The sequence below is a fragment of the Nipponia nippon genome, unplaced genomic scaffold (assembly GCF_047370975.1).
Source record: "Nipponia nippon isolate SJK-2023a ecotype South Korea unplaced genomic scaffold, ASM4737097v1 scaffold_2, whole genome shotgun sequence".
Classification (NCBI taxonomy): domain Eukaryota; kingdom Metazoa; phylum Chordata; class Aves; order Pelecaniformes; family Threskiornithidae; genus Nipponia; species Nipponia nippon.
The window spans coordinates 83,940,791-83,953,898 of NW_028262336.1; the positions used below are offsets into that span (position 1 = coordinate 83,940,791).

The window sequence follows — 13,108 nt, forward strand, 5'->3', positions numbered from 1 at the left end:
AGACTCATGAAAAAAATATAAGGTTGACAACACTGATTTCTTCATTAATGTAAACCTCAGTGTTGCAAGAGTTGAGAAGGCTGCATATGCCATGCAGATTGTATAATCAAAAACAGGGCTGCAGATTGCATTCCCACTGGCAAGGCAGGGCAAGAGCCAGAGGCATTTCCCACAGGGCCAGCTAGGCTAACAACTGCTGGCCAAGCGCCTTCGTGGCCAGCCAGCTGGGACCTCCTTGTCTCTGTCCAAGTGGAGGAGAGTTTGCTATCGCAGTTGTCTCCAGGAAGAAAACAAAACCCAAGGGCCGTTTTCACAGATTACGTAGGTATACAAAGTGGCTGGTCAACTGGGGAGGAAGGGGGTGAGCACTGCACTCAGATGTGCTACCATCATCTTGCAGAAACACCTGCTACATCAGCTGTTGCAAACCCAGAGTTAAAAAGGTCCAAGCACTCCTCCCCTTGTTTCTCTTGCTCCCTTCACAGTGAATCTCTGCTTAACATGCAGCAATCTCAGCTTGAGCCCATGATGTACCCAGAGCACACTGATCAGCAGCACTCACTATCCTTACGAAGGAGGAATCGGGCAGAGACCTGAGCTAAGCCATATGTAACCTGCCAAGTCCAACACGTCATGTCAGCTGTCAATCAGAATTCAGAAACATTTGTCTCCTGAATGCATACACTTTTTTAACCATGGGATTATGCTGTTGGGGTTTCTTGCATTTAACATATGCCCATGTTATGATGAACACCAGCAGAACTGGCATAATTGTTGCGAGTTTCCTACAAAAAAAAAAAACAACAAAACTTTGACTCCTCAGGGAAAAAAAAGCAGCATTTGAGAATCCAAAGTAGAGTAACACTACAACTGACTGCTGATAATTATTTACAATAGAAATTCCTGGTTTTGCTTAACCACAGTGTCAGACTATCCTCAAAGTAACAACTTTTAGGTGGGTTCTGATTCACATTTCAGGTAGACATAGTAATATTTGGCTTATCAATTTAATCTGCAGAAATGATTTCCATTGTTCTATGTATATGGAGAAGTGAACTGATAAGGCTGTCTTCAGAAGTTCCTTGTTCCAAGAGGTACAGAAGTAAATTTGATCCATCGAAAGCAACTCGTCATCCTTTAAGATGAAAATCTATATAAAGACTTTCTATGAAAGTTGCAAGACCCATTGCCAAATTAATTCATTAATTAGCAGTCAGTTAGAGACTCAAAGAAGAGCAGACCAGCTAAGCAATGGTGCTGCAGATGCTCATGCTACCAGTTACACAATGATTAGCACTGGCTTTATTCCAGTAACGCTTCCATCAGTAAGACCTGCGGACTTCACTCAAACACCAGGTCACCACTAATGGAAAAAATACACCGAAGACTTCAGACTCCAGGAGTGAGCTCTCATCAGCTACATACAGCAGCAGCAGAAGCGGACTGACCAGCAATGCTACTGCAATTATGTTAAATGACATGACTCAATTAATGAACACATGCAAGTGAAGCTTGCTTTATAGTTATTTTACTAATAAACAATTTATAGCAGCAGCAGTCTGTTCCATGTGAAACTGGGCATTTGGAAGTCACGAGACTACACCAACCTAGAAAATTAAGAAGGATGGGCATCTATGCAGCCACGTCTAATGAAGAATCAATGAACAACTTCTCCTATTACACTAAGGATATGCCCCCAAACACAGTGGTTCTTTGACCACAAGAAAAATTAAGAGTGAAGACTACAAGAACAGATGTAAAAACATGGGGGTAACTGTAACCATCCCTCGATATAAAAGAACCAAAACATTTTAAACTTTTTTGAATAGATACCTTTCTGTTTTATAAAAAACCAATTTTTGAACAATAGCTGGAGAGCTGATACTGTTTGCAAAACTTATAAGCCTCACTGCATGCAAGTTTCCTTATGGAGAAAATATACCATAGACAAAAATCCAGGAAAGCTGACGTTTCTTTTATTTGGGAAGGGTGGAGGGAAAAAAAAAAAAAAAAAAATCACATATCAAAAAAACGTTTAAAGTTGATCATACAGACACTTCAGGAGCTAAAGGAAAACATACCTAAAACAAATTCTGCCCCTGTTTTAGTTCTACTTGCATATGCAATACTTACAACAGATGGATGGCACAGCCACATATTTTAAGCATTTTCAGTTGTCGCAAAGTCATTGATTTTAAAAAGCTGGCTTATCTGTAAAATATGGACGTATGAAAATACAAAGCATCATTGCAGATAAGAAAAAAAAATTAGAAATTGCTAGGTGGGTTATTTATTAACTGCAGCCAACATGCAGTAGGGCAGCCTTCTGCTTGTCCTTACAGGGTGCATAACACGTGCACAGAGAAAGGAGAAGGCGTATGGAAGTGGAAAAGGTATGCTAAGCAGAGAAGATACAGATGGTAAAAGTATCCTTGGAAATATAAAGGAAAAAGATAAGGATCTTGGGATGATGGAAAAGAACAACATACATAGGACAAACAATACCCTGGACTCCACTGCTTCTGGGTAGCTGTGTGCATATTCTAATCACATTTTAGCAGGATTAGAAGTTTTTTCTTCCTTATTGAGAGATATCTATTTCCATACCAGAGGTTATTCACCTTCTCTTCAAAAGTCCAGGAAGCAAGAGTAATTTCATGAGATGAACTTTTTGTTCAAGTGAACAATGCAAGCAACCACACAGGAGGGACTAATGCAGAGTATTACAGGAAAACATTCTCAAAAAGTGGAAAAGAGATTAAAAGCTTTCTGATGTTAGGATAGCACATTAATAAAACCACTCTTCCTGACCTGTTGTCATCATTCAAAAGGTGGGAAGTGGACCCAGAAAGCGTAGGGTGTTGAAACCAGGTTAAAAGGTGTTGCAGGATGACGACGGTGTTCATACTCTAGGTAAGACAGCAAAGTGAAAGCTTGGGGACAACCTCCTCTCCATAAGAGGACTGGAAGTGTGAATGATGGATCATTTCCGAAATGTGTTAATAGAGTTGCAGGCTACTTAAATCATATTCAAGATGTCCACCTTCCTGTGGCATCCACATCAATACAAGTAGATGACAAAAATAAAGAAATTACGTTCATGCCAGTTGCTCGAATAAAATGGAATTTTCTCTCCCCACCTCCCCCCTCCCCCAGCTCTTTTTGCCCCAAACTTCAAAGTCTTATTTGCATTCATACAAAATCTGTTTACAGTCAACTTCACTGCGATACTGGAGCTTCCCTTCCCCTCTCCTCCTGCCCCCCGGCCCCAGCTAAGACACAAAGCAAAGCTGGCCAGGTGTCTCTAAACCACAGAGCCAGCTGCTCCTAACCAAGCTCACAGGAAATAGCAAGGAAAATATGCAGCATTTGACACATCTGGAAGAGATTGCAGAGTCTTTGAAAACAGTGTCCCAATTCCCTTCCTCCTGCTGATGAGATTTCAGGCTACCAAGCCGCTGCATCAACTACAGAGGATTAGATAACATGTGTACATTTTTAACCCTACATATTCTTTCTGTCCAACTAAGAATTTTTCCAAGCTAGTCCAGAAAAAAACTCAGAACAAAACCAAGTATCTGTATGAAGCTTTCAGTAAAATGCAGTGGAGCAAACAGAAATAATTCAGTCAGAAGACTGCTACTTAATTTAGGAAAACTGATACGGTTGGAAAATAGTACTAGTTGGTATTGGTAAACATAGAAAATATTGCATGCTTTGCAAAGTTGTATTAACTCATTAAAGAAACGTCCTTACAGTTTGTTGCCATAAAACATGAGATGAAAAGGAGAAGAGTAGAGAGCATTGGTTAGTATCTATTTTGCCAAGTAATTTGTCTGTAATTCCATGTTGACACAAATATTGCAGTGTGCATTTTTCAATGTGAAGTACAAAAAAGCAAAAAGCGTAAGTCTTAATTAGCAAAACAAAGCAATGTTTTATTATCCGCTTCTTTTTCATATGGACAATGAATGCAAAAGAACACAGAAACAAACAGATGAGTTTAGAAGGAAATCCCAATTGGATATTGAACATAATACTCGATTTTATGCTTTCCATAAAAAGCTGGGAAGTGGAGGTGCCCCTAAAGTTTTAGTCACTTTCAGTATCTCTGAAAGATTAAGAAAACTAATAATATGACCAGTTTACATATGTATATTTTAAACATTCATTATAGATACAAAACTGAATACAGCACTAGCTTAAGACAACATAAACCTCACTGTTTTTAATGTTAGTAATAAAAAGGCAGAATTCTAATATAAAAAGAAAAACTGGAGGAAAGTATTTGTATTTTTTTTCCTCAAAGGTGCAACTGACAACCAATGTATTTTTGCAACTGAGATTCCAGTTGTGCAAAGGACTGAGAGATGTACTCTCCTACTTAAGGAGAAGCATAAATTTCACAAACTTTAAAGGAAACCACACATGCATGAACAGTAGACAGTACCCCTTAAAGAGATGATATTTATAAGAAAGTAATGGTATCCCTTAAATGAATACTGGGAGAGGTGCAACACACATTTTCTACTTTCAGAGCTTTAGAAGTATGATTTTTTTTTTCCTTCATAGATTATTTCCAAAATTACCTTACATTTAAATTAGTTTATTCTTAGGAAATGGCAAAGTATTTATTCTAAACAAGTGTTGTAAGATAGCTATATGGATTTTTTTTTTTGAGAAGCCCTCAGGGTGGATGTTGTGTTTGTACTGAGCTCAAGACTTCTTAAACAGAGCCAGTGTTATAACCCAGGGAATACATTTGCAATACTCTGTTTCAGGAACAAAGGTGCACCTACGAGGATCCAACTGCATAACCAAGGACTAAAGATGTCCATCCCTGCTAATATGAACAAACTCTATTTTTTAATGGGATCATGCATATGAATAACGACTTTCAGGCTCAAGCCCAAACCAGTTAATAATAATAATTCATGTGAGGAAAGTTAGGATGAGACAAACAATTCAATGCCTTTACCTCCAAAATTACATCTAATAGTAACTATACCCTTAATAGCCAATTAACAAAATCTAGAGAATATGCCGTTACAAAATATATTTTGACATATTTCCTAAGAAGCAATTCAAACAGTCATTTATGCAGAGTTATTTACAGGGGACTCAAAGTGGAGTATCAGTTTCAAGCAAACCAGTATATTGGTTTGAATTTGATAAAATATCGGCGAATATAAGTTTGTGACAACAAGGAACTTTGGGGTTTAGTAAACTTAAAAATGTTCTACACAATCATTAGATGAATCTGAATTATATAAAAAACTGTCTGAACTGGTTAATGTGAATCATTTAATGCATTTCGTTGTACTCAAAGTTCAGACCAACAAGTCAGTGGTACATACACGCTGTGAAACAAGTTACCACTTAAATCTTTCAGATAAAAGAAGCACAGATTAACCAAGTCTGACTGTACCTAATCTATACTAACAGATGGGTTTTCTTACTTTAGTACTATCTTTTTAATAAGCACATATACAAATGTGCTAAAACAAAAGGCAGCAATTACAAATAATTACTAGAATGACCAGAACCGGTATTTGAGCATAACCATCCTGTCATTCATTTTTGAAGCCGTATCTTCACTAATTTGTCTTCTGGTTTTAGTAGTCTTCTATCCTATTAACTCGGAGGGTTACAGATCATCTGGAAGTTTCACACTGGTATAGGAAAGGAATGTCTGTTCGATGCAGTCTGAAGATAAAGAAAGAGTTGTACTTCAGTTCATCGCGGTGACTCACTAGAAGTAGCATCGCTAACTGACGTTAAACCTAGAAGCAGCAAAGAAGCAGGCTTTTCCCCCCCGTATCAGGATGGGAGAAAAAAAAACCCAAAAACTTACTGTTATTTTGTTATCATTTCAAAAAAACACCTGAGAATATTTTGTAACTGTAGAGGTAATATTTGTTATTTATTAAAACTAATAGTCACCGTAGAGGAAGTTACCTGTCTATGCAAGAACAAGGACATTTAAGTGTGATAGCAATTAATTTGAACTCCTTGTTTCAATACTTAGGAAGCTTAAAAAAAAAAGTATGTGTGCAGCTCTCTAAACACTCCACAGACCTTATCAGCCGAGACATCTCAGTGATGCTTACAGGTAAAGGAAAAATTCAAAGCCACTGAACTCTGATAGGACAACTCATTAACTTCAATTAATGCTGAATAAAATAGTGTTTTGTCCTAAAGCAAAATTTTAGCTGCAGGAGAGCAAAGAATCCCAGACCACATTATCCTACACTTTCATTATTCTCTTCAAGCTACAGTTTTCAAATACCAGTTAGTCCTCACAATTATTTTTTAAACAGTATTTTTAAACTTTACTGTACTGAAAGCTAACAAATAGTTCCAGTCTCATCTCTACAAATTCCTGTATTATGAAGAGGTTACCATGTTACTTAGACAAGGAGTGATATGTAACGATTGTAAAAAGGACATGCTGCCATGTAGATGCCAATTTAGGTTGGTTACTAAAAGGCAATATACACTTTAGTTATTTAACTTTAACTTACTGTATAATTTTGACAAAATGGCACATTAAAAAGAAATATCATGTTACCGTTACGTTAACAGATTTCTTCCGTGATCAAGAACTATATTGTATAGCATAGATATTAATCATTAGCTGTTTTTAAATGCATATCACTAACTTATATAAAAGGAACCATTTTTTTCTAGGCAAATACTGTCTCAGTTTTGTTCAGGCTTCAATAATGTGTTGCTGGTTACTTCATATTGATCCTGTGACTTCGAGAAAAGTTACAAAAACCTGCTTTACATTAGCAAACATAGCCTCTCAGTTAGGTCAAAATACAGTATTTAAGCATTTTAAGTAAACTGCAGAGTAATGAAAATGCTACGGTACTTATTTCTAGGCTTAAATTTATCTTGTCATGCGGTTTAAGTTAAAAAAGTTGAACACAAACAGATACGTGCAGTTTAAGTTACATAGTGAAGTCCAACAGATCCACCTAAAGGATAAAAAGTATATAAAAAAAAAGTGGATTTGTGCCAGACTGATTAGTCAGCTACCTGAAGGATATATAAAGCACACTGTTGCATACACAATAATCATACTTGTACATGACTGTCTTAATCCAGTCATATAAAGAGGGACAATACTCATCTATTGTTTGCATGTTCAGACCCATGTCAATCAGATTTAATATGCAGGCAGATTAGTGCTTCCTAACTCGCTGACAACAGGTTGACTACTAAAGCCAGTTTTCTAACACAAAAGACAGTATCCTGACAGGCAGCAGATACTGTTTCTTGCTTAGGAAAAACAACAGGTTCCTCTTCGTTTTTGTTACTGAACATTAGTTCCAGGGAGGGCTGGAGGCAAAAAGGACGCACTATTTACTTCCAAATTTCATGACTTCAAGAGACTTGAGATATTTCCAAGTCCATGTAGAATATATACAACATTCATGACAGATTTTCAAAAACCATGCGACTTCTGTTTTGTGACAGAAGTTTGATTATTCATTTTTAATACAAGTATTTCATTCTTCTCAGTTTTCCTGGGAGAGATAATCTTATGACTAAAAATTGCTTACCTTCAGTACAAGAAAAAAAATCTTGTTCTGTGAGCAGCTGCCATGCTTTCAGACATATTTCTGACTTTAAGATAATTAACAAAGCCTCGAAAGAACAGGAGGAGTCCTGAAAGCGTAGAAAATGCACAAGATGAAGTATATCAACCTAAGGACACGTTATCCCACATTATTCTTATTAAAACAGTGCAATCTAGATTTTAAAAAATTAAGTAAAGCAAGGTGTTTATGCATCAGTCACAAATTCAACAAGCAAGTCTTCCGATTTTATCCCGTGATATTAGGATATAGCCTTATGGAAGGCTTTTCAGAAATTTTACACTCATTCTGGGTTCAAGTATCATCTGCTAAAAAGACGGCATGAAAGAACTTAAAAAGAAGGGGGGAAAAAAAAGAATACATGCTGCACATTCTTTTACAGTAGAATTCTTGTAACAACTTAAAATAAGTTACTAGTGTGTTAGAAGACTACCCGAACCACAAAATGTAGCATCAGAAACGTATAAGAGAAATGTATTGCAAGTCAAAAGAGGAAGGGAGGAAAAAGGAAAAAAAAAAAGACAGTACGAATTGCTCTAGCAATAAGCCAATAATAAATTATAGTAGATTATGGCTTGAGATGTAACCATCCAGGAAAATACACCTGTCCAAGAGAAGGAAGAACAACAGTTGATTCAAAGAAAATTACTAAACATGTGTTATGATCACATTTTTTTCTTGTCAACTCCACATTTCAAATTATTTTTAAATATTTAAATTTAACTGCATTTGAAAGAATATTTCAGCTCTCACGAGAGGAACAAGAGATACAGAATAGTCACGCAGAAGTTACAGTTGCAACAATCGAAATCAGTAACATGATGTTGCCAACATCATTTTATCAATTCAGAGATTCACTGGACATCTGAACAAACCAGCCCAGAAAAACACATTGTTGCACAGTGGACACAGCTCTTTTTGGTCCATTTTCCTCCACTAAGTAAACTTCAACAGATTAATCCATTCATCAGTTGGATCAGGGAGAATCCAACACAGATAAAACAATCTGCCCCAACAGTGGAGAGAAACACAAGCCTAGAGAGCAATTCTCCTCATTGAATGAACACACAGGTACTTTGAAGCTATATGCTTATGAGTATATATACACGTATACATTAAGATTTCAAAGGTTCAAATGAAAATCTAAACTGAAGCTTAACAAGTTTAGCAAAGGATTTCATCCTTTTCATCATCTGACATCCTAATAAACGATCTCTATGGTTATATTGATATTTTGCTACGTGATGCACTTTTTCTTCCTGCTCTCCAGGTTGAGACTCTGATTTTTTTTTTTTCCTATGCTCATTTCTTCTCTAAATGCTTTTTACTTGTAAACTTTTGTTTTATTTACTTTCTTTCTGCTTTTTTAAAACCAAAGCCTCATTAGGACACACACAAAAAAAACCCTAAGCACAAAGAATGCTCTGCTAACCACTGGAACTTCGACCTACGCCAGACACATTTCTGTGATTAAGGTGGATTCTGCACAGAGAAGAAAGCACTAAGATCTGGATCAAGAGTCTACTACAAAAGCTACTACCCAGACGTTACCAGAGACAGTCCCACGTTCAATTGAAAAGCAGCTGAAACAGCAAAAGGTGGGCAGGCAGCTGTTAAGGTGCCTGAAAGCATACTTTCTGCATTACACATGTGGGAAAACCAGTCCAAGTTCAACCCATATTTTATATTTCTCTGTTCAGGGAAGAAAGAAAAAAAAAAAACAAAACCAAACACACTTTCCATTGTGTTCTTCAAAAAGAAACATTGGCTAGCATTTAAATTTAAAAACTACAATTGTCTCTCTCTCCAATTTGTTCACTGTACATGACAGCTCCTTGGAAGTAGACCTCTTCACTTTTCTGTGAAGTGTGAGCAGATTTTTCCAGACGTTGAAAGAAGGGAACAGAAACAGATAGGCGAACACCAGAAGAGAGGAGAAGATGGCAACAGGTGGGCTCAAGTATGTCAAAGGACTATGCAAAAGACTATGCAGTTCATTCACTTCTGAAGAGACGTGGGACACGCTACTTCGTGTGCTCTAATGGGAAAGTTATCTGACACAATGAAATACAGATCTGGTTGGCAGAGCTCCCGTGACTTGATAATACTCCTCCATGTCCTGCTAAGTAGCTCTGTTGGGTTAAATCCTTCTATGGTGTTCTAGCAATCTCGGTATATCCACTTTATCAGTTTAAAAACACTGTTGGCGTATTTCATGCAAAGCATTCGTAAGACAAGGGAATGCTGACTGCTGGATGCATACTGCATGCCTCACAGTGCCTTTTATTCCAAGGCATATTATAAACTTTGTGAGTTAAAGTAAAAGAAAAAAAAATAACCTTCAAACAGTTAAGGCTGAAGATAAGGCTTTCCTAAATCTAAGTGAGCTAACTTCTGAACAAGTGCTGCAAAGGACTAGCAAAAAGAGGAACTACAAATGCACAGTTTTTTCCATAGACACAGTGGGGGGGGAACATTAGGGAAAGAACACACTATTTTCATCCCGGTGAAAACAGTGTCAAACCCCAATTTCAGGCACCACAAGGGTTTGTTTTAATTATGGGTTTATCTGGAGATGTTTGTACCTGTGAAGAGTCATTTCACTTGCTACTTAAATGCAGTCACCTCAAACAGAATATGAAAGCATTCAAGGTACTGGTGCTGTGACGCGTTAAACATTTGCAGTTTCTATATATCTCAAGCAACCAAGTGCACAACAGTAGAGCAAACTGAGTATTAAGAAGTCTGACGAACGCCCTCAAACTTTACTAAAAGGCAGATAGAGAAAGTTTTAGGTAACATCATTTAAGATTTCTGGCATTTCTTGTGAGATAAATAGTGAGTCACAAACAGTCAGGATCTTGGTGGTGGTTTTTGAGTTTTTTTTTAATTTACTCAACATTTCATTCTAACATGGGCTGATAGCCATTTCAGTCAATTGACTCCAAGGGAAGAGTGCCACCTACTGAAACAGCAAGTTTACTATGCTTCCAGACCTAGAAAATAAAATGGATAGTAGCATTCATTTCTGTAAAAAAATCATTCCAGATTCCATACTCAAATTACAAAATCTGCAGTAGGAAAAAAGGTATAGTGGTTGTTGTTTCGTATATCCTAATTAAAAACAGACAGAAGAGAAGAATTCGATGCATATAAGACTTTGAACATGGGCAGACAGACCTCTTAAGAGAAAGCTGACATCATGAGAGCGCTGTGATCAGAAAGCATGAAGCCATTCTCCTGTCCGACTGAGAAACCACTGATGCAGTATGCATTTCAAAGGACTAGAAAAGGACATTTCGTGATCTATGTACAAGACAGCAGACTCCACCTTCCTAGGATCAGTCACATTTCTTAAAATTTAATACCTGACACACAGGTTTATACACGTAAGTACTCGATATCACTCACTTTTCAGTACGTTCTCTACATAAAGCCAAAGTTTCATTATACAGTTCTGCACCCCTAGATCAGTAGAAGCAGCTTAAAAAGCACAAATTACAAGTCTCAGGTATGTACATAATACATATGTAGAACAAAATTTTTTGAGCTGAAGGTTATTTGAATAGTCCACAGTTCACACAATACCACCACTATGGAAACCAATAACCTCGTGAATATGACAGAAATAAAAACAACACACAAAACTATCATCAGCTGAAGAAAAACACATAGCTAAACATGTTACAGAACTCTTACTTACAATGACATGATTCATCTTTAAGTACTTCCACATCAGAACAGAAATGTTTTCAATTGCCACTTACCAAGTACAAGAAATATCCACCAAAGCCAGTACTGTCCATTGAAATATCCAGTAAAGTAATCTGAAAACTGAAATTCATACATGAGGCTTAGCTGCAGTAAGACAGATGACTAAGAGACATTTAATGCACTATGCAAATACAGAAAGCACAGAGGAAAAGGCAAATTTAAATAAAAGTAATACATTCAACTAAAATGCAAAACTGATATTTGTGCAGGTTTAATGTACAAATAATGCTTCCAGTGTCAGTTGGTCTGTGGCAAAGTTATTTTAAAACCTCTAAAAAAATATGTGTGTGTGTGTGTGTGCAAGAGTGTGTAAAAAAAAACCAAAAAAACTTGTATTACTTGCCAGAATCATCTGACATTTTCTATTATAAAGAATCACCACTTGTCGATTTTTCCTTTTTCCCCCCCCCCAATGCCTGCCATCCCAAACACATTACAGCAGCCTGCTGCTTTAGATATTAACACCAAAAGCCACATTAGTTTAATCTTATCAGACAGGGATGTTCTGCTGACCCCTCAAAAGAAGAGCTTTTGACCTTCTGTATACCCCCTACTGTTAATCGCTGCCAAGAATACGAGCCCCATAAAGACCCCCAACTCATTAAAGTCTTTTCATTTTCAAACCAGCATTCAGTTCCCAGCAGTGAGCTGAACACAACTAAATGAACCTTGAAGTGGCATTTCGACTGTTCCTGTTAGTGACCATGGTAGACAGTTTTGTCCTCCCTGTGATGTGGGAGGCAGCTGGAGGGCAGGGTGTGATGGTATTGGAGACAGGTATCTGTGCCTTTACCAGACTCCAGACTGCATGCTTCAATGATAAAAAGGCTAATCAAATGTCTCCAAAACTTACATAAAAAGTACCAATGGGGAGATGTGTGAAAAGCTGCGAGAAGGACTAAAATAACCTATTTAATAGCTCTGCACACTTTTCATACACTGCCCATCCTGCTATCATTCAGTATGTTTACTGCATCCTGCCACAGTGCTTCCCATTTGTCATTTCTAGGACATTTCAGTAGTATCAACCAAGAAAACACGTAATTCAGTCACATAATTCAGTTTACTCCTTTAAAAAAAAAAAAAAAAAGAGAAGATACTGGGCCACATATGCAACCAGATAAAAATCCAAGACATTTAAAGAACTCTAGATATAGTTGTTTTTTTCTTCAAGTAACTGTGCACTGAGATCTGCATGTTTTCTCCAGAATAAAGCCAGATCATGCGAATTCTTTAAAGGTTTAATCCTGTACTATAATAATTTCTATGGGCAATCCAAGAAAAAAAAAATATCAAGAAACAGAATTGCTAAGTTGAACTAAAGAATTGGTACTTACATTATCCCTATATAAATACTAGCATTTCCATGATTGGGCAGAGTAAGCATTTCATATTTTGACACTTCATTAAAATATCAATGAATACTCAATCCCCAGGAAGTTGACAACATTATTAATCCCATCTCACTTGACAGTCAGTATTTTCAATTCTCTAAACATATATACCCATACACTTTTTTTAAAGCTACAATTTAGTTTAATTGGAAAGAAGATTTACTAAAACCAGCAATCAAATACTAGCCTATGTGCATTACTCTCACACTTTCTTTAGGCAGAAGCAGCCATGGTTGCAGAATTTCCTCAACAGCAAAACTATGCTTTTGTCCTCCCTCCACCCCCCCCAGTAAAAACTGACACAGAGAGCATACGTGAACTCGGATTGTTTAG

General features: G+C 37.0%; 1 protein-coding gene across 5 annotated transcripts in view; it reads right to left on the reverse strand.

The window, feature by feature from the left end:
* Positions 1-3,917: 3,917 nt before the first annotated feature.
* Positions 3,918-13,108, reverse strand: part of NDFIP2 (Nedd4 family interacting protein 2) — a 48,813-nt gene continuing 39,622 nt past the window's right edge. For 3 of the 5 annotated variants that reach the window (XM_087757066.1, XM_087757067.1, XM_087757063.1), the window contains 3 exons: positions 11,375-11,441; positions 7,572-7,677; positions 3,918-5,706 (listed from right to left, as the gene is read on the reverse strand). In XM_087757066.1, coding sequence (XP_087613192.1) covers positions 7,574-7,677; positions 11,375-11,441 — 171 coding nt within the window. In that variant the 3' untranslated portion in view covers positions 3,918-5,706; positions 7,572-7,573. Of the gene's footprint in view, positions 5,806-7,571; positions 7,678-11,374; positions 11,442-13,108 lie in introns of all 5 variants that reach the window. The other 2 variants (XM_087757065.1, XM_087757064.1) reach the window with 2 other exon arrangements.